Source organism: Cydia fagiglandana, chromosome 17 (genome assembly GCF_963556715.1).
Source record: "Cydia fagiglandana chromosome 17, ilCydFagi1.1, whole genome shotgun sequence".
Taxonomy (NCBI): Eukaryota; Metazoa; Arthropoda; class Insecta; order Lepidoptera; family Tortricidae; genus Cydia; species Cydia fagiglandana.
Window position 1 is genome coordinate 3,030,496 of NC_085948.1, and position 22,736 is coordinate 3,053,231.

Consider the following 22,736-nt stretch of genomic DNA (forward strand, 5'->3'; position numbering starts at 1 on the left):
TTTTTCGATTTTTATTCACACTAACGGCCCGATTCCAGCTTTAAGATACGTCAGTTAATAGATCTAGAAAAGATATGGATTAGATATGTCAGTGTCAAACAAGTGTCAAAATTGACGTTCCTTCAAACAAATACGTCACTTTTGACACTTGTTAGACACTGACATATCTAATCCATATCGTTTCAATATCTAGTATTTGACGTATCTCATTGTTCGAATACGGCTGTAAGAGTTTTTGGGACATGATACTGCCCTCCTAACGATAAGTGCAATAACTAATTTTGAAATCTCAGTCGCTTGTGCGACATATTGTATGAGAACAAGGTATATTATTTAATGGATAATTTAATATGAGTTATTGCACTTATTGTTAGGAGGGCAGGATAGTGCTCATAGACAAAGAGGAGAGAGGAAGCTATTCTGTACACGTGCAAGCACGGAATGCTGCCCGGGCCTTTATCACATAATCTGGAGATTATTAGCGACCCTAATATTCTGCAAAACTTTTTATTAAACGCGCCCGGGACAATACGCACGGGTGTTCGTTAGGGCTGTCGCGTCGAGTAAGTTTGGACATTTTGAGTTGTTACTATACCTACATGTTTTTTTCTGTATGAGGAAAATAATGCATGTTATGGCGTATTTAGTTTGAGAATACGTTCGTCATACTGTATCACATAAATTAAAGACGACGTAAATTATGTAGACAAGTATTTATATCCCAGTTAATTACTAAAATTTGCAAATTCAGAACCTATTAGGTATCTGCCCGATTTAGGTAACTGTAAGTTTTGTTCAAACCAGATATATTGGTACCTAGTAGATTTTTGGATATACATATATAGTTGACGTAACGTCGCCTGTATCAACTAGGAGGTTTGCTCTTTCTACTCTACCTAACATGCCAAATTTAAACCTAAAATATAACTTTCAGACAGGTGACCACTTGAGCAGGCAAAAATTGAACTCCATAACTGTTTAATGTGAGTTGCGATGTGATACGCTGAATATAGGTACAATTCGCATTTATTTAGACTTCACCAGCATTACTGCTGCATTATTGGAGCGTGACAGTGAGCTGCATTGTTGCCACAAATGTGATGTTGCTGCTCGATTTTTTGACATTTGGGGGCAGTACTTAATGTCACGCTACAAGACTGCAGCAGGAGATCTGGGGGCCGATTTTTGAATTTCGATCGCTCGATTTCGTCACTCGAAAATCGGTGGAAAACGGCGAAATGCAAATTTTTGAAATACGAGCGATCGAAATTTGGAATTTAGTGGTATTGACCACTCGATTGCAATTATATTAGTTGAATTTAAACGCTTAGTAGTGGAGATATCATTTAACGAAATACACGAAATCGAGTGGTCGAATTTCAAAAATTGGCCCCCTGGTCTATTCTGAATTCGATCGATTCCTTTAAACTTAAACATCTTCGAGGGAAGAGTTGACTTAGGTGGGGCCAGCCAGACTGTTATCTGCTATTTTACGACATGTCTCAAATGTTACAATTTTTTTTTAAAGTTGCCAACCCTAGCGAGCGGCCATTCCGCCGAAACACCCGTGACAATATTAGGGTCCTCGCGACGTGACCGCCGTGCTCGTGTCGTGTTATTAAAAAAAAAACTAATATGCAGACACATTTGCATTTTATTTAAATAAAAACATGGAAAAAGTAGAGCCCTGGCAACACTTAAGTGTAGTCTTTATTTTTAGAATGGACTATTTTCTACAGAATCTTCGAGTGGTGCAACGTAGCATGAGGTTTTTATTCAGATTTTTTTCATTAATTTTAACTGTTTTTTTGTTATGAATGCTCTTTGAACATACGGCACCTTAAGTTTTACTTGTCCTCGTACTTTTTAAATGTTAAACCTAATTGAAAGTTTATAACGGCATAAAAAATAGTTAATACTTACACATACTTACATACAGACAGTTTTCAGTGCGTTCTTAAATCTTATTGTACAATTTTAGTATGTTTCTAGAGTTTCCCATCAAGCAATAAAACTCACATTTTCTTGCATTGTACGTACGTGCCATATTACGTCAATGTTTACTGACAATATTTATTGACGACTCGCACCGATATTGCCACTTTAGACACGTCCGATACGCGAAGTAAACGATGTTTCTATAAAATGTTCAATTGTACAAAGGCAAGGATGCCAATTCTGTTGTATGAAATTGATAAGGTTTTGATTTTTTATATTCGATTTTGAGTTATGTAATCAGGCATCTGTAGCGCACTAAAAAATGTCGAACCCGCCGCCAAAAACGCGCTCCCATACAATGGAAGTTACGTTCTCGTTTTAATGGCTCCTCTACACGATGGGCCAGCGCCGGCCACTCCAAGGGACGCAGCCATGCGGTAGAATGAAATAGCAATATCACAAGCTCCCTCTAACGCATAAATGCGTCCCTTGGAGTGGCTGGCGTTGGCCAATCGTGTAGAGGAGCCATAAGACATTCACTTCCAACGTTTTTGTAGCGCTATACGCTCGTAGGCGACAGCATTTTCCCGCTTTGTAGAGGAAAGCGACTACGAACAGAGAGCCCGCCCAGCGGGTTCCCGTCACTCGATGTGTTAGGCGGTTGTCATACTGCCGCCGCGTCTCGTTGCGAGACGCGGAGCAACGGACTCGCATGCGGAGAAAACGCACCAACGTCCGAGTTTTTTCCGCATCTCCGTCCGGAGCTGCGATGCGCGACGTCCCGCGTTACTTCCGTCTCGCGTTCATTTCACATTCGAACGTTAAGGTGAAAACAGTTCCTATTTGTCGATAAAATGGAAACGGAACTTATATAGAACGCTGCGGTGATACCTTTAGTTTGGTTTTTGTACAATCGAGTCATAAAACGCAGAAGACACTGCACTGAGAGAAAAGGATAACAAAAACACACTTAGAATTACAAAAATAAACTTAATCCGGGGACAAGGAGAGTCAACTAATAGGAACAAATTGACTTTTGCAATTTCTATTAGTTCTTGCAATTTCTATTATATATCTGTTTGTTGAAATTAGATTTAGGATTACTGAGCTGTTTGTAGAAATAAATAAACTTTACAGAAATAGTGAAACGTCTATAATTATTACTAAACTTCATTTTTTCCCCCAGTACAGAACTGTTTTTTAATTCCTGGTTTAGTTTACTAATGATTTTTCTCTCAGTGTGGGTACATCCCTATTTACAAACCAGGCCCCTGTTTCACCAACGTGACAGGTGCAACGAATTGTAAAATCACTATTGCTGACGTCACAGGCATCCATGAACTACGGTTATCGCTTACCATCGGGCGGGCCGTATTCCTGTTTGCCACCATCATTGTATTATTAAAAAAAAACTTTATGAGATCGGAAAAAAACAGATATATCTCTTGCTAAGTTTATGACAATTGTCACAAGAAACACTACAATTGTCACGAAATTCCGACATATAACTCATTACCTGTCAAGAATTACCTACAATTCTTCTAAATCTTTGACAATTGTCAGAAACTTCGCAGGAGAAATATCTGTCTTTTTCCGATATAATAAAGTTTTTTTAAATAATACAATGATGGTGGCAAGCAGGAATACGGCCCGCCCGATGGTAAGTGGTAATCGTAGCCCATGGATGCCTGTGACGTCAGCAATAGTGATTTTACAATTCGTCGCACCTGTCACCGATGTGAAATTGGGGCGACCTACTTAAATGGGCCTTTTGCTAGGGATTACCAATAAGCTTTATAGTCTGTTTGAGATCCTGAAAACGGTAAAAAATAAAGATACTACTCCTAAAAATACGTGTGATACCTCATTAGATTCGTCATGATGTCTAGAAAAATGTATTCGAAGCGTGTATTAGTACACAAAAAATATCAAAAGTTATAAACAAAAAAAGGGAGGAAAAAGAAGTTATTTTTTATTTCCCTTTGTTTACTTTTATTTAAATACCTAAAGATACAGACTATAAGTATATATATATAAGTTTATTTAAGTATATTTTCCAGCAATGTTTCTCATGAACCGTCAGCGGGTCTCACCAGGGCCCCGAGGGGCATCCAACTTGGAAAATAAATCACAACTTACACCGTCTCTCGAGTTACATTGTTGTCTGGAAGTAACGCTTATCGTAATCGCGTTGTTGAAATAAATATCCTTGAATAAGACATTTTGTACAACAATCCGTATACTTAGGTAACTTAGGTCACAGAATAAATAATAGTACTAGGTACAGAAGACTCACTCTCTAACAAAACGCGTCTGTCACGATCAGCACAGATATGGCCGCTAGGCGGCGACAGCGCCACGCGCGGCTTATGTCAAACCCCAAAATTGGGGTCGAACGAATGTACTTTTAGCTACCTGTAGCAAAGCGACGAAATCGCGGAGTGAGCCACGCCTGCTTAGGTTTTATCTTTATCGTATATCTATGTCTGTAGCCTTACCACGAGTTTGTCACTGACATATTCTCTTGTGTCTGGGTGACTTACTTTCTATGCATTTCGCTCATATTAGTGCTAAATCGCATCGCTTATCCGATCCGATATCGGATATGGGACACGACCACAAAGAAGCAAATGTAAAAAACCGGGCAAGTGCGAGTCGGACTCGCGCTCGAAGGGTTCCGTACCATAATGCAAAAAAAAAAACAAAAAAAAAAGCAAAATAAAAAACGGTCACCCATCCAAATACTGACCACTCCCGACGTTGCTTAACTTTGGTCAAAAATCACGTCCCCATTTAAATCTTTATTTTATTATGTTTTTAGTATTTGTTGTTATAGCGGCAACAGAAATACATCATCTGTGAAAATTTCAACTGTCTTAGCTATCACGGTTCGTGAGATACAGCCTGGTGACAAACGGACGGACGGACGGACGGACGGACGGACGGACGGACGGACGGACGGACAGCGAAGTCTTAGTAATAGGGTGAAGTTTTACCCTTTGGGTACGGAACCCCAAAAAGTGACTTTTTTTATTTATTTAGTCATTCTCTAAATGTTTATTGTTGAAACGAAAGCGATAGTGCAAAAATAAAAGGACTCAAAAAATGGCAGAACGATTTGTACAGTAAAGGTGGCCACTGACGAGCCTTCCAACAGTCCAAATAGCGAGGCTGCAATCCAAAATCGGTCCGTGAATGCCATAAACGTACAATGTTTATTATTAGGATGCCGTCGGTTTGGATGAATCCATTGTAATGGCATCCATTTGGAAGGGTCGTCAGTGGCTTGCTTAAGATATCGCTTAGGCTCCTCTCTTCCGACGTGTCGGAAGCCGGTGTTGCTCGAAGGTTTGTACAGATCCTGAATTTCCTTGTTTTCCCGTCAGACGTTAATTTCAAAACTTGTTCATTCCAAGCCCGGGGCAATCAGCAAATTTATTTGACTTGTAGCTTTGTTGAAGTTATTGCGAATCTATAAGAGAAGTGGGCCTTAGCCTCTTATATATTCGCAATAACTTCAACAAAGCACCATTCACTAACCCGGGGTTAACCGGTTAAACCTGGAGTTACCATGATTACCAGTACAATTTGACCTCGGGTTTACGGTTTAACCGGTTAACCCCGGGTTAGTGGAATGGTGCAAGTGGCGCTTAGTCGAGAAATGCAAATTTCTCGTGAAAACGATTGGTTACGGTTCTACAGACGGGTTAATATGAAGACTGTCAATCTGAATACCAAGTTGTGTTGCAAATAAATAATAATATCTGGGACACCGAGCTTTGCTTGGAAAACATATAAAAACACAAAAATAATCGAGCTAGATCGATTTTTCGCCCCGAAAATTCCCATATAGAAAATTTCATTGAAATCGTAAGAGCCGTTTCCTAATCTCCAAAATATATACGTACCTATCTTATACAAGAAAATTACTCCCAACTATGATTAGATTAGATTAGATATATTTATTTCTTAAAGAATAATACACAGTATTTTACACAAAACAAAACAAAGGCTAAAAGATCGTCATCTTAACATTTAGGTACATTAAAAACAGGAAAAGAAAAAATAAAAGAATATGAAATAAATAAATAAAACAATGTCACAAATAAAAAAATGTCAATATAAGCAGGTACACTTAATTTAACTAGGGAAACCCTAAGTATTGTCGAATGTCAAGAACAAGAAAAAAACAAATGAACAAAAATATTTACATTTATGCAAAATTTACTTCAATATAAGGGGGAGGCCTATGTTCAGCAGTGGACGTCTTATGGCTGAGATGATGATGACGATGAACTTCAATATCTTCGTTCACGAGTGAATATATTCAAAATTCATGATACAAGACGATCACTCGCTGTGCCTTCAGTTCAGACCATCAATCTTTATTCATACTTGTCTCTGGATTAAGCAAAATTGCTTATTACTCGCAGATTAGGAATATCAATATTTGCAATAACTTTATTAAAAAATCAATTAGGTTTCATTTTTATTTGATACATAAATTTATTAAATTTATCTAATAAATACCTAACTAATTGAATAAAATAACGCTATAAAATTGTCAGAACTATTATATACATTTTTAGTGTTCCGTACAAAACTTTGTTTACGGAACACTTATGGGATCACTTCGGTCTTGCAAATCAGTTAAATACGTTTTTCTCAGAGACCGTTTGACATAGATACCTAAAATTTGGAACAGTTATAGCAATTACCACCACTCATATTGTAAATAAGTCAAAACTGCTTATTTCTTATTAAAGGGGGGAATTTAGGGGGTTGAGAGGGGTAGGCTGAAACTTTTTTCATTTGTAAGAATCGTGTGGGGTACCATTAGAAAGCTTGCAAAAAATTGAGTCGATGGACTGATTTTGACTTCATTTTAGACTGCAATAGTTTCGTCAAAATATGCATTTAAAGTTGCAAGTTTTCATACAAAAATTTTCACCTCTGTCCTGGCGATTTTCGCGAAAACTATAGCTAACAGGCAGCTGACCAGTCAATACCCAACTTAAAGAAGCATGGAGACGGCGGGAAAATTATCAGCTTAACTTTATCTTTATTAGTTTTTCAACTGCAGCTTGACCTTTGGTTGCTTAGGGCTAGCTAACTGATGCTTACACTGGTCAATTCATATTTAGCGAGAAACATCCTTAGTTAAAACTTTGGCATTGAAATTTATGACTTATGTCTTTGACACAAAGTTTAATCCTGCTTGCTTATTTTTGTGGGATATTTAATTTTATCTCAATAGCCTACTATAAGTATGAGAGACATCTACAAAATACGACCTTATTATATTGCAAATAAGTTTCAATTTCGAACGGGCTTTCCAACCAATGGACTAGGCATCTCAAAAATCTGAAAAATTCAAATTAAGAATTCCGTTCTTGACTGTCGTTGTGTTTTTTTTTCCACAATAGGACACATAGAGTTAGTAAGGCGTATAGAGATAATAAAGTCATTTAATATTTATGAACAGCTTTGGCCTCATGTATAGATTTTATTGAGAGTATCTGATTCGTCGAAACAATATACACAATATTCCTTTTCATTAAGTACCATTACATTTCTGTATTAATTGTATAATTATAATATCTATTAATTATATTCAGTACTTATGTATATTTTTGAACGGATCGGTGAGCAACAAGATTCAGGGCTATAACCGCGAAAATAGAAGTTCGCAAATTGCGAGCATTTTTCTCTGTCACTCTAATTACGCCTTCATTGGAGTAAAAGAGAAAGATCCCGCAAATTGCGAATTTCGGTTTTCGCGGTAGCCCCTCAGTCCTGTTACGAGAAAATAATTTTGGAAGACATTAATAGTATATGACAGTTAAATATCACAGTTTTTTTAGAAACAAAGGTAAAATTGACGAAATATTTAAAGTAAGCCGATCTTGTTTTTTAGCAGTTCTAAATAATATTAAAGTCTATATATATATGGCATAAAAAAACAATGGGTTCTAAATTCAAATTTAAGGAGTACACATTTAAGGTAATGAGTTCTAAATTCAAATTGAAGGAGTATACATGTAAGGTATCACAGGCCAAGCGCGCACCACGATTTTAATTTTTGCGACACGATTTTAGAATCGCGCTGTAATATATCGCAGAAAATTCACTGCGCGCACTGCGATGAAAAAGTCGACGATTTGTTCATTCTCAACATGGATTTCGTACCAGTCGCTTGTCATGAAACGTGTCTTTAATATGCGATTGCTGTATGAATTTGAGCATTTATAACACAAAGGTGATCCCCGTCTATTTCCATAATTTAATGGTCAACATCTAGCGTCTCATTTTGAGACTCCATTGGAGATGCAGGTGCCGAGATGTTGGGGTTTGGAGAGCGAAATGCCGACTGAGGTCCGGCCGGGGGCGATTTTATTATCATAGTGCGCGCGGGGCCATACAACTCCGCTTGCTGCAATTCACTTGCGACAATCGCGTCGCGAACAATCGCGGAAAAATGTGACAAATCACAATTTTAAAATCGCAGCGATTTTTTTGTCGCATATGCGCGCACTAACATATAAACACATACGTTGCATTTCTGCGACAAAATTATCGCAGGACAAAAAATCGTGGTGCGCCAATCGTAAGGCCAAGCTTACTCTAAATTATTATAATACATCAAGCATTCGCGAGATGCTCGACTTCGGTATTCAAACACAAAGCAATAGTACAAGAATCTAACTAAATGCAAAGGCCGAAGGAGCGATTCGAAGATCCGAAGCGTCCGACAGACGCGCGCCTCCCGTTACTTTTCCAAGTATTTTTAAGTACAAGTGTCTAAGTCGCAAGATCCAAAGGCTGAAGTCGCATTGGGCCGAAAGCCCGAAGCATCCAGGAGGTCAGTTCTAAACACAGGTAATTAATACAAGTGTCTAAATGCGAAGGCCGGAGGCCCGAAGCCTGCAAGATGTCAGTGGTTAAACACAGAACTGACAGCCTGGACGCTTCGGGCCTTCGGCCCTACGCGGAGCTCGGGCTTCGGTCTTCGCATTTAGATACTTATACTATTGTTCTGTGTTTAAGTATTACTGAATCGCAATTAGAAAGGGATTGAGATAGCTGTCAATCCATATTGATTTTGACGTAAGTGTATGGAAATCTGTTATTTCTAATCCCTTTCTGATCGCGGCATGATAATACTAACATCCTGGGCGCTTCGGGCCTTCGGCCCTATGCGGAGCTCGGCCTTCGGCTTTCGCATTAAGACACTTGTACTATTGCTCTGTGCTAAAGCGATGACATTTTGCTAAAGCTCGGCCTTCGGCCTTCGCACTTAGACACTTTGTACTATTATTGTGTGTGTAGTTGAAATACGGTATCCTAAAAACAGGCAAACAACCTCTGTAAAATGTAACGATGCGAGCGGTACGGCTACCATCTGTTTGGCATTGACATAAACGCTACCGTGGGCGTGAACGTAATTTACTTTCTATGCATCTCGCTCATACTGACATATTAGTGCGAAAGAGATATACCTATAGGAAGTAAATTACGTTCACGATATCGTTTATGTCAATGCCAAACTGATGGTAGCCGTACGGAACACTAAATGCCTCGAGCTATCTCGGGCTTGGCCAAATTATTTTATATCACATCGGTGGCAAACTAACATACGACCCACCTGATGGTAAGCAGTCACCATAGCCTATGGACGCTTGCAACTCCAGAGGTGTTACATACGCGTTGCCGACCTTAAATATAATTCTAGTTTGATAATATTCATTTGGAAATTAGATTTTATTAATACCTATAAGTACCTAACTATATAATTAAATTTACATAAAATTAAATACATATCCTCTTGTGTCTGACCGAAGTAACGGTTTCATTTTCGGCAGATTTCGGCGTAAATAATCATTATAATCGGGTCAAACAGATCACTGTGTTACGTTCTTTCCTGTGGACATACACAAAGTTAAGGGCTATAAAGGTTAATTTTCTTATTTAACCCTTATCCACGTAAAAAGGTCCTCCTTTTATTTACAGAACTATGATAAAATCATTACTTACATACCCACAAGCTGTTAACTATTGCCCACAGGAGAGAAAACTAGCGTGTTCGCGCGAACTGTACATTTTTCTCTCCTGTGGGCAATAGTTAACAGCTTGTGGGCATGTAAGTAATGATTTTATCATAGTTCTGTAAATAAAAGGAGGACCTTTTTACGTGGGTTAGGGTTAAATAAGAAAATTAACCTTTATAGCCCTTAACTTTGTGTATGTCCACAGGAAAGAACGTAACACAGTGATCTGTTTGACCCATATTTCATGTTTCGGCCCACGGTTCGGTTTCGGTCTCGGCAAAATTCCGGTTTCGATGGTACAGTCAAGTGCAAAAATATGGGTGCATAGAACTTACTCAAAAATATGTCCCATAGTTAATTAGCTGATATAAGAGCTATGGGACATTTTTTTGAGTACGATGAGTGCAATATAACAAATATAAATAAAGATAAGTATAAGAGTGACATTCCATTTCCAACTGCAGCTGCAATACTGTTCATTTTACTATGGAAATTGACAATGACAGCGACGCGTTTCCATAGTAAAATGAACAGTATTGCAGCTGCAGTTGGAAATGGAATGTCACTTTAATGATGAATTTGAATATTGCGGATATCATCATTTGTTTTGGACGAAGCATGTTGCGGATTTGCATTTGTAGCCACCTGACGAAGCCTGCGTTGTGGATATCCTTATTAAAAATTTGGTGTAAGTAGTTTTATATTTTTATAATAAAAATTGATATTAATAGAACATAATTATAATACACAAAAAAAAATTGAATATATGATGAGTGCACCTATATTTTTACGATTGACTGTACCTACCCTAATATCCTCCTTGGCATTTGAAATAGGACTTTGTGGGCTTGTAAATAAAACACAATTCTCAAAAACACTGAACGCTATATTTGATAGTCTAGAGACAACATCCAAAGTAGCAGAGTTCCAACAACTGTTAAAATATAAAACTTGTGTACATTAAGAGACGCTTCGGTGTGTGAGCAAGACAGCGCTATGCAAGTGTACAGCGGTGTCCTGCTCGCACACATGAGCGGTGTGCATCCGCATCCAATATGACGCCATAGGTATATTACTAGGGGTTAGGGGTACAGTCAGCAATATATTAGAGCTTTCGTACTGTTACAATACTGTTAAAACTACAGTTGTTCAAGTTGTGGAAAGTTTCAAAAAAGTTGGAAATATTTTCAGAAATGTTATAGGAAATAAGGAAACTTTCTATTTAGAAACCGAAAATTTATTCCCTAATATGAGATTTTCCGAGATTTTTTAATGTGGTTATTTCGCAATTTTAGGAACAATTTGCGACGGCACATCATTATTTCAAACTACGTGATTGTGACGTACCATAGAAAAAGGTACTTTAGGGTAGAATAAGACCATAAGGGTCTTAAATATGATAATTAATACAATCACCCAAACGTGCCTTTTCCGAGACCCGACACAATTCGTATTGTACACTATGATCACCGCTCTATTAGTATATTAAACTAACTTTATATAAATTATAGATATATTATAATAACATTAATAACTTATATTGAATTCTATCTAAAAATATAAGAATTTAAATTACACGAAGATTGTTACCAAACAATTAGCAAGGCCTAAGGCAAATTTGTTTTTTATATAACTTTATTAAAATTGATGTTATATAATTTTATTTTTAAACGCAACGGTTAAACCGTTAGCTAAAGTAACCCTATGTTTCTGAAAATTTAGTGAAGAGTTTAGTACTAGATTGCATTGAAATTTCAATCGTACAAGAAATCCAAAATGGTTTAAGCGACGTTATTTAATATACTATAAAAATGGCGCTTAAAAGAATTGTTAATTTAAAATTGGACGAATATTTAAGTTATTTGATTTATTGGCGCCTAACTGTGATCGGATAAACTTTTGATATTACTTATCACTTATCAGTAACTGTAAAATGTCTTTTAAACCATTTTGTCATGTTGCGATTTGCGACGTTATAGGGACGAGAAATTTAAAAACGATAAACTTAATATTTAAGAATGTAGCTGTATTGTGATATGTAAATATTTTAACAATTAAAGAACCATCTAATGAAAACTATGATTAAGTTAAAAAAGCAATATCCTCGATACAACTATATTTAAATAGGTATACATAACATTACCCAGTAATTAAAGCTAACATTGAATTTAAAGCTTGTTATCGACTAACTACATGAAAAATAATCAAAACAAAAGTAATAACGATCAGGGCTAAAGTTTACTTAAATAAAATTATAATTATTGAAAATTCTTTTTTTCATTGTAGCTATGTCGATAGCTTGTCATTAGATCTAAAAACAGGCATTTTCCACACTTATTTTGTCACTTAACACATTTTTTTGCTTTAGTAAAAATGTTATTGTAGTATGCCTATTTTGCATGCATACGAGTAGGTAAGGTACATTCAATTACGACAAACATATTAAAATTATAAAAGAAGAAGAAGAAGTATTTGTTGAGGCTATGACTGAGGTTTATTTACACAAAATATTAAATCAACAAATAAAAAATCTGAAATGCACTGAGTCGCAGGCATCAAAGACTAAATTTAACATCGTTACGGTACAAAATCTAACGTAGCAAACATGGACGTGGTTACCTACACCTGGACCATCATTTAATTGTATTGTCCATCATTGTGCATCATAATTTTAATTATTTTACGTATGTATATCACAAACTATAAGAAAACGCTTCGCATCGACAAACAACCACATTTAATATCCTCCTAAGGCCCAAGGTCCTACCTATAGTACTTATTCAGTTCGATGAAATTTAAATCATATTCAATTGGAACAGAGTCGCATTTGTTTTGTGTCGTTCAATTTTAAAACAAAACCAAAATCAACTTTATTCCCTGCACTAAAGGGTCAAATTTCAGTGGCCAATTCTGGATTTTTCTTTTGTATGGCTGGGCCTTAGGAGGATTTCTACCAATTTATTATACAGCGCATAAAACGTTGGTCCTACAAAAAAAAAATATAACTCGTAATTTTTATAGCTATACACCAATTTGAAAATGCTAGTTATAATAGAAAAACACTAAGTATTTTATCTATATTTATTGTATATGAAAACACTTATTTTCCGTTACATATTATCTTTTTACATTTTTCATTAGAATATTACGCTGTCGCTTTTCTATGACATTTAAATAAAATTTCAGTACCTTTTTGATTTAAACAAGTTTTACGAACTAGGTATTTTGCGTTCAACACTTTAACCGTTCGTATATTTACATATTACATAATTCACGTGACATTGCTAGGCAAGAGGTACTTTGCATTATTTTGACGCTTTAGATTTTTTCTCCGCTCCAACAACGTTGAGGTACACAAAACCTCTAAGCGACAAAACGAATGTGTCTCATATCTAGAAAAACACTTTTTAGACAGGATTCTACTTTTTTTAATTTCACTGACAAAGCGCCTATGTGCCTCAAACCATCCTATTAAAATTTCTTCGACTCTTTTCGAGAAGAGAACGACTATCGTCGTCGCTTAACCTTAACTTTAAGCACACTAAAAATATGGTTTAAGCGCCCACGATATAATTGTTCCTCCTACAGAGTTTCGTTTACGAATTTCCTATTATAGATTATCACAGGCTCCTTTTACTCCCAAATAGCTTCTTAGATTGCACCTTCGTTTCACTGATATTTCTCAAGGAAGTCCATCCAATCGTCGAAACGGCAAACGCCAATACTTAACTAACTTTATACATTGAATTCTTAAATTACCTAATTTACATTCCAAACTTGAAATATCAAAGTCAAACTTAAGTTTTCACACGTTAAAATTTAATTTGTGAGCCAACATTTCAAACAAAGATTTTGATAGCATCAGGAAAGGTTATTAACATCACTGATCAGACCAAGAATGACGATGTCACCGACTCACCGTCAGTCAAAAATGCTCAAGACCCAGGCTTTGGAAAAAAGCAATAGCCTCGATCTTCTAGAATTTTACATATGTATCAAGAAATCATGGCCTCGTTTTTTTGCTATTTTCCAGCTATTTAACGTTTGAATTCTTCGCATTTGGCGCTTAGACCTGCGTACGAATGCTCAAGAGTACTCAAGACGTCTTGGGCAAAAGTTATGACCACATTTTTTAAACATTTTGCAGCTCTCTATCGTCTGAATTCGTCCTAACGGCGCTTAACTTTGCAGCTTTTTTCTTCCTAACGGCGCTTAGGCTTTATCTAGAAGCGTTCGCGATGGCTTAGACGTCGTGCGGCCACCGCGAGGGGTGGCCGGCCCCGGATCACATGACGCAGCAGCTCTTGGCGCGCCCCTTCAGCTCTGCCTTCAGGTCGCGCTTGCTTTTGCTGCGGCCCACTTGCTGCTTCCCCTGGAAATAGAATAAATGTTTTAGAATGAACAACTAACTTGACCTTCGTAAGTATAGACTGAAATTTTGCCCCCACACGCCTTACCACCTAAGCTACTGATTTTGTGGAGTCAGTAACTTAGGGGTACCTAAACCGTGTGATTTTCATATCTAATAGCGAGTCACCCGATGAACGGATGACTCGCCGAAAAGGTTGTCATCAGGGTTCCCGACTATTTTGAGGATGGATAACTTCAAACTCCCACGTTTTGTACACATAGGGCCCCCCCACATCTAGCGTCTTTCGAGCGTCGGCGTCTGTCGGCGTCTGGTCAACGCTATGGAAAATGACGTCGCTGCCCAGTTGCGTCGACGTTGCGTCGACGTCGGCCATAGAATTGTAGACGCCGACGCTCGAAAGACGCCAGATTTGGGGGGGGGGGGGGGGGCTTAAGGATGGCTTACGCTAGAATGGTCCGGGTCCGGACTGAGGCGTCCGACACTGCATTTTCTATACAAAGCATCACGTGATCACTAGACATAGAGATTTTTCTATTATAGCACTAACGAGGCAATGCTTCAAATATCAAATCAAATGCATAAATTATGGTACAAAAGATGGATTAGCAATTAAGAAGCACAATATATGCATACTTCACCAGCAACTGATATCTTCCTTCCGATATTTGGTTTATTCTTGTCCAATTATTTCAAATGTGGCCTTTGTATATGAAACTTAGATAGGTATCGATAAACTAAATATCGGAAGGAAGTCACTAGCGTTGCCTCTTTCGTGCTAGAAAAATCTCTAATAATTCTCTATGTCTAGTGATCACCGATCACCCGTCATGGAAAACGAAACGAAGTGTGTGATTTTAGTGAGCCGTGCAAAAAGCCGAGATAGCAAGATGAATGTTGATCGATTGCAAAAGCTGTCAACGCCGGTCTACTTGTTTTTTTACACCTTATGGATTATATTGAACATTATTGTGTGGAGACAGATAGCCTTATACCAATTTAATACGGCGAGTAGGTTGCCAAATACAGAAGGTAATTAATGTATCTTGTATAAAATATTTCATTGAGCAGGTTTGTGGTACTTACCACAAAACATTTTCGATTAACTGTTGAAAACCGCACTTGCATGTTTGAGCGGATTTCAATAGTTTAAACTAAATCTAAATGACATTGCAAATATAGCCATAGGTACTTATTTCAATAAATAAAATTTAAATACGTAAGTATTGATTACGTTATGGCTACTCATGAAAAAATTGTTTTCAAACTATAGCCTATTTGTATAGATGCATATTATTTATGAACACGTGAGTCAAAAACTTTTTGAGTACTTAATAGCGGAAGCAGTTATAAAGTTGACCCAAAAATTTTTTATTAAGCTATGAGCTTCATCACATATGTTCCTTGAGTAATTCTAAGCATTTCAAGCCTGGGAGCCAATAAGAAATGTGTGTCTACTCGGATTTGTAATGGATTCAAACTTTCAACCCCTTTTTAACCCTGTTAGGGGATGAATTTTACAAAACGCTGAAATTACTTTTCCTGTCTTTTAATAATATCCCCAAATACAAAGATTCAAGTCCCGCGTTCGAAAATTTTTTTGATATCCATACAAACTTTCAACTCCTTTTTCACCACCTTAGGGGATGAATTTTCAAAAACGCTGAAATTAGTTTTCTTGTATTTTAATAATATATCGTTTTACGAAGTTTCAAATTCCTAGCTTAAAATAAAACTTGAACCCCATACAAACTTTCATCCCCTTTTTAACCCCCTTAGGGGTTGAATTTCTTAAAATCGCTTCTTATCTCTTGTACACTTTATAAATGTAATCTAGTGTGCAAATTTCAACTTTCTATCTTTTGTAGTTTCGGCTCCGCGTAGCAAAAATCTCCAACCAAATTTTTCACCTTTTTACGTTTTTCTTGTAAAATTACTATGAAATTGAAAAAACAAATATCAGCAATGAATTCTACGTCTTTGGTTTATACGAAAATGATACCAAACTTGCCCTAGTACCCACCAGGATCAGAGTAGATTTTTTTTAAAGATGACGGATGGCGGCCGTCTTTGTACCCCACCCTCCCCCCCACTTCACGCTAGAAATGCTTAGAATTACTCAAATATCAGATGTGATGAAGCTCATAGCTTAATAAAATTTTTTTGGGTCATGTATGGCAGCGTTACATAACTGACTCCAGTATTAAATACCTATCAGTTCCCTATGTGACTTTCCTGTAATAGACTGTGAGATCATAACATTCATAATTTGTACTTTTATCCTTATCGACATGTTAAATAAAACCTTCTTATTCTTTAAATTTGTATGATAAATATCTTAGAAAAATGTATCCTAATTATTAAATTTTGAAGTATCCACAGATAGGATATTGGCCCTTGCGTATCGTCCCGTATACGAAGTGATTGTGTGCCGAAATTAATTAATTAAAGGTGGTAAAAACGGACTACAATGTTTTTTACGAAGACCTAATAAAAAAAGACTACACTCACTTGTTGTTTCATTTGCTGTTTGTTCAGTTTCCCCAGCGCGGCAAAGGCGGCCACTTCGAAGGCATCTTTGACGCCTTTGCTGGACGCTCGCGCCGAGGTCTCCACATAAGTCGTGGCTCCAAGCTGTCTCGCTACGCCTAATGCCTGAAATAGAAGGAACATATTAGCCACATACACATTAGGAACATATTATTATTAAAGACGTGTTAACATATTGGTGAGGCAAAAAACATCGTACTTATTTTATTTTCCTTAATGTTAATATTGCGAGCTTAATCAGCTTAAAAAGCTGTCTGTCCAATCACACATACGCTTAACAATTCTACAGACGAAATTTTCCATCGTATTTTCACGGAAACGTTCGTATTTGTCACATGTTATTTGATCGTATGTTATATCCAAAAGTCCTTATCGGCCTCATTCGAACTTTAAGCTATAGTTAGACCGTAAAAAGTCTGCTGAGATTTTGATAGCCCACGCAGTGCAAGTGTCATATTAAACGTCGAACTTCTATGAAATTATGACGTATAAATACCACTTACACTGCATGGGCTATCAAACCCGCTGCAGACTTTTATTGGTGCGACTATACGTCAAAAATTTGATGTCGTCCATGTCGTGTCTTTAAAAATTTTTTGACGTACCGTATGTTGAATATTTCTCTTAAACTGTAATATTTTAAGTGTATTTATTACATGAATTATAGATACGTTTATTAAGCTCATGACATGTAAGATATTTGCCTAATACTGTATTTTAGAATAAATTACTTGACTCGACGAAATCCAAAAAAAACTCACGGATAATTTGAAGTCCCGTTTACCTTAATAGAAAAAGTTCTCTTTTATATTTTAAACTAAAATCGTTTTACAAAAACTACTTCAAGTAAGGTTCCGTCCAGTAATCTCGCAGTCTGAGGAAAATCATTCGCTATTTAAAAGCTCATTGGAAAGTTTTTGAAACTACCGGCTTATTGGGATTTATAGGGAAAAAGTTGAGTTCTTTTTAAATATTTGTTAACTAGGATTTTTCAAAGGGATAAAACTGACAGGCAAAGAATTTAAGTTTATTTGAATTTCCTATTCAATAAGTAGGTACTGTGTTTTAGATTACATATTTTAAAACTACTGAATAGTTCAAACTAAACGAAAAAAAATAGTCTTATGCTAATAAATTTACTCAAAAAGCCGATAGATGTCGCGATTTCTACAATTAATGCATTTGTATTAAAAAAAAACTGTATTGTCAAATAATTTCAATACCATTAGTTAGTGACTTTTGCTTGTCACCCGACGATTTAATAACAAATAGTATCTAGACTTGCAAAAATCCAATAAGCGCCACGATTCGTATTATTTAGACGCTAACTGACGCAAATAGATTAGTTCAGTGTTCAGGGAATCCGCCGCCGATCCCTAAGGCCTCAATTAGGATCAAACTCAAGTCTCGGTGTTGGATGAAATATCACAGCTTAAGGAAAATACAGTAATCTATCTGAGAATATTTAGGAATTCAAGTTCAACCTATAAATTTCGGGGGCACGACTAGGTAGAAACTCGTACCTAATCCCAGGGGGCCTTGCCAAGATGACAATCATTTGAAACGCTGTCATCATTAGTGCGATAGAGAGCGTTTCGTTGTCGTAGCGCAAACGATTGTCATCTTGGCTAGGTGGGGTAGTAACCAAGGGGTCGTTCGGCTAGAGAAAGCGACAAAAGGTGGCGTAGCTATAAATACGAAATAACGTGGCTAGTACAAGAATTACAATATGGTATACCGGCAATTGACAAGAATTAAAAATATTTTGATATTTTGCCGCTTTTGATATTTACTACCTAGGTACATAATAATATTCTTTCCGCAAAAGCCTTACCGCTTTATGCGCTCACGCTCAGCTTGTAATTTTTGCTCACGCTCAGCTTGTAATTGAAATCGTTATATTCATTATGCTGTTTACGAATTAGATGTGTTTTAAGTGTCTATTGTATTTTTAATTATTTAAGTACTGCGGAATGGAGTATCGAGACAAACCATTCTGGTTTAACGATGCTCTTGGATCAAAATATTATGTAATTGTGATTTATCTCTAATAAATAAATAATAAATGCGCCATCTATAGCTGGTCAAGCAGATCTTGTCAGTAGAAAAAGGCGAGAAATTCAAATTTTCTATGGAATGATAACCCTTAGCGCGTACATTTTTTAAATTTGCCGCCTTTTTCTACTGACAAGATTTGCTTGACCAGCTATAGATGGCGCATTTATTATTTATTTATTAGAGATAAATCACAATTACATAATATTATAAGTACTACTCGGCTTAGTATTCTTTTATCTATAGTTTGAAGATAAACTACTCTATAAACATTTATACTCTGATTCAATCGAATAACCTCAATCACTCATTCCCAACCTCCCAGTTTATTGGAATGACCCTCGAATAGTTTGGACTTATTAAAACTGAGGAATGCCATCGCTTGATTAATTTGAATCATTCATGCGTTGCCTATTTTATGGCTCCTCTACACGATGGGCCAGCGCTGGCCACTCCAAGGGACGCAGCCATGCGGTAGAATGAGATAGCAATATCAATTGCTCCCTCTAACGCATAAATGCGTCCCATGCAGTGGCCGGCGTTGGCCCATCGTGTAGAGGAGCTATTATATTAACGTTTGGAACTAGGCCGAACGGTTTTCTAACATAATAACATAGGGTAAATAATTTGATATTTTACCTGCCAGAACTTTTAGGTATATTTACGTAACTATACACCGTGTTTTTGTTGAATTCCGTTAACTTCGGGATATGGTTAAGTACGTTTAAGAGAACTAAATGGCATAGATAATTTAAAAAATAAAAAAAATGTTTTATTTGTTGTTAAAAAAATAAGTTTAAAAAGTAATTAAACATAGCGTTTAATGTTAAGCGTATAACACGGGCATTACATTTAACTCAACCAAACAATTTAAATCTGTGACATTGATGATGTAATGATGGTGTGATGTGTATCAATGTCATTTCGAACATCGATCGACCGAGATTGTACTTAAGTTTAAGTAGCAAATGTATGAACTCATTCTAAACACTAATCAATAAAGTAAACCGGCACTAAGGCAAACACGCTTGTAGCGGTCTTATAGGAAAAAAAACAAATAAATGATTATTTATTCTGTGCCATGATGATGGTGACTTACCTCTTCGCTTGTGACAGGGTGTGCTTTAAGCTTGGACAGCATGGTCAGGGTCTCTTTGTCGTGTCGAAGGTCAGCTTTGCAGCCGCAGAGGAGTACAGGAGCTGAACCGCCGTGCGTACGAACTTCTCTGTACCACTGGAGAAAACATATGGTAAGTATGGTTATAGACCGACCGTTTAAATGCGGCGGGGTGGGACGACTAAAGGCTCCTCTTCACGTTGGGCCAACGCCAACGCCAACGAGGGACGCATTTATGCGTTAGAGGGAGCAAGTGATATTGCTATCTCATTCTACCGCATGGCTGCGTCCCTCGTTGGCGCTGGCGTTGGCCCAACGTGAAGAGGAGCCTTAAGGGTGGCGGTGAAGGTGCGGGCGCGTACGCCTGCCGCCCTTAGTCGTCCTACCCCGTCACCCCCGTACCGCGCAGGCAAGGACTCATTTAAACGGTAGGTCTATTATAGTTTTGTCAGACAAGATTTTCTCTACAGACTCCTATAACTTCAGCCATGGGGTCTTCAAATTTTTTAGACCCCAAAACTTAGTCAGGCCGTTGACTCTCAAGGGGCCCACTGATTAACAGTCCGCCGGACGATATCGGCCTGTCAGTTAGAACAAAATTTTGACAGTTCCGAACAATTGACAGGCCGATACCGTCCGGCGGACTGTTAATCAGTGGGCCCCTTTACGCTTTCTTTTGACTAGCTGTAATTTTGAGACCTAATCTTTTGTGAAATTTTGTTCAAGTTCAATAAGTATAAAATATAAATACTATTAGAATACCTCAACAACCGTCTGACGGCCCAATTCGAACTTTAAGATACGTCAGTTAATAGATTTAGAAAAGATATGGATTAGATATGTCAGTGTCAAACAAGTGTCAAAAGCGACGTTTCTTCAAACAAAAACGTCACTTTTGACACTTGTTTGACACTGACATATCTAATCTATATCGTTTCCATATATATTATTTTATCGTTTCCATATTATTTGACGTATCTTAAAGTTCGAATATGGCTGTGAGTTATGAGTGAGACACAGTAGTTTAAGCCCCCTTCCTATTACTACTCACGTTCCAATTATCAACCCCTTTCATAGACTAGGAATCCTCTACCCCGAGTTTGGAGCAATTATTTCATGCAACCGATGATGCCAAAAATGCGGGGGTGCGCGGGACGAGGTGAGCGAAGTCCCGTGCCGTGATTGGTCCGTTCAAAGACACGGACGTCACACAAAGACACTTTCGACTCGAACATGGAGTAAAATTACCGTATGCGTGGCAGAGGGGGTAGCGCGACTATGCTGTCTGGAGGATGTTTTGTCTGTGACCCCTTTCTTATTTATCCGGGGTCCGGGTGTATTTCGAGGTAAAAAGTCGAAACTCTATACGTTTAGGTGCTTTTACGTGATTAAGTAACAAATTTTAAACGAAGGAACTTTAAGGAAGGAAGGAAGGAAGGAAGGAAGGAGGAAGGGAGGAAGGAAGGAAGGAAGGAAGGAAGGAACGAAACCTGTGGTGGATGAGCTATCTGTATGATGACCTGTACTGTTAATATTATGTTTTTTTTGGGTCAATAAATTTAATATGTGAAAAAACGAAGGAATAAAGTTCCACCTTTATAATAGAAATATACCTTGGCTGCAGCATTGTGGAGTGATTCTGGCTCGGCTACGTTGAAGCATAGCATGAAGATCTTGGCGTCCTGGTACGCCAGCGGCCTGACCGTGTCGTACGAGGCTGTTCCTGAGGACAAACAAATAAATATTAGAGGGACATCTTACATAGATCAACCTAGCCCCAAACCAAAGACATATGTAACTTCGTATAAGATGAATAAAGTCTAAGGAAAAAACGTGCCTCTGAAATCAAGAAAAAGTCATTCTCGGATAGATGCCGCACACACCTTTAGCCTATCCTCGGCTAGATGGCGTGACGACACCGTTTCATATTTAACAATTTTAACACATAGATATCAGTGAATCAACATGGATCAAAATTATATAAAAATAATAAAATTATTTATCCATATACATTTTTTTTATAATTTTATACGTTTTCATTTTGAGTTTTAGTCGTGTGTCGATAGATGGCAGTAAATTTACTGTGACTACAAAATTAACAATGGCAGGACCCCTCTGTACTATCTATTCTTTTTGCCCAAACTAAGCAATGCTTGTACTATGGGTGCTAGGCGACGATATACATAATACTTATATAGATAAATACATACTTATATAAATAGAAAACACCCATGACACAGGAACAAATATTTGTGTTCATCACACAAATAAATGCCCTTACCGGGATTCGCAACAATATTCAAATAGATCATTCAAATATATGGATTGACATAGAGACTGGGCTTCCAAACTCCATTCCGAATTCCACTGATTCATTGCTCCTTATCCCTGCGTCTTCTTCTTCTTCCTACCCTTATCCTACGTTATGTGAAGTCGGTATAATATGTTTTTCTCTTCCATTCTCCTCTATCTTTCGTCACCTCAGCACTCCTTTCTTTCTCATATCCTTTTTCAAACAATCCATCCATCGTTTTTTGGGTCTACCGTCCGCTCTTCGTCCATCAACATTCATCCGGCATCCCTAACATTTGCCTATATGGCATTCATCCCTCCTCATTATGTACATGCCCATACCACGCTAACCTATTACTCCTCATCT

At 37.3% G+C, this 22,736-nt stretch overlaps 1 protein-coding gene and 2 long non-coding RNA genes across 4 annotated transcripts in view; 1 reads left to right on the forward strand and 2 right to left on the reverse strand.

Annotated features, from left to right (window-relative positions):
• Positions 1-22,736, forward strand: part of LOC134673004 (uncharacterized) — a 503,466-nt gene that overhangs the window by 111,299 nt on the left and 369,431 nt on the right. The gene's annotated exons all lie outside the window — the stretch shown is intronic.
• Positions 10,856-22,736, reverse strand: part of LOC134672975 (uncharacterized) — a 234,413-nt gene continuing 222,532 nt past the window's right edge. The window contains exons 4-7 of one of the 2 annotated variants that reach the window (XM_063530934.1): positions 21,691-21,800; positions 20,060-20,194; positions 16,867-17,010; positions 10,856-14,352 (exon numbers count right to left, since the gene is read on the reverse strand). In XM_063530934.1, the coding sequence (XP_063387004.1) occupies positions 14,272-14,352; positions 16,867-17,010; positions 20,060-20,194; positions 21,691-21,800 (470 nt within the window). In that variant the 3' untranslated portion in view covers positions 10,856-14,271. Of the gene's footprint in view, positions 14,353-16,860; positions 17,011-20,059; positions 20,195-21,690; positions 21,801-22,736 lie in introns of both variants that reach the window. The other variant, XM_063530933.1, reaches the window with a different exon arrangement.
• LOC134673006 (uncharacterized) overlaps positions 10,856-22,736 on the reverse strand; it is a 92,728-nt gene continuing 80,847 nt past the window's right edge. The window contains exon 2 of the long non-coding RNA XR_010099401.1: positions 10,856-12,854. This is a non-coding gene — a long non-coding RNA (uncharacterized LOC134673006). The remainder of the gene's footprint in view (positions 12,855-22,736) is intronic.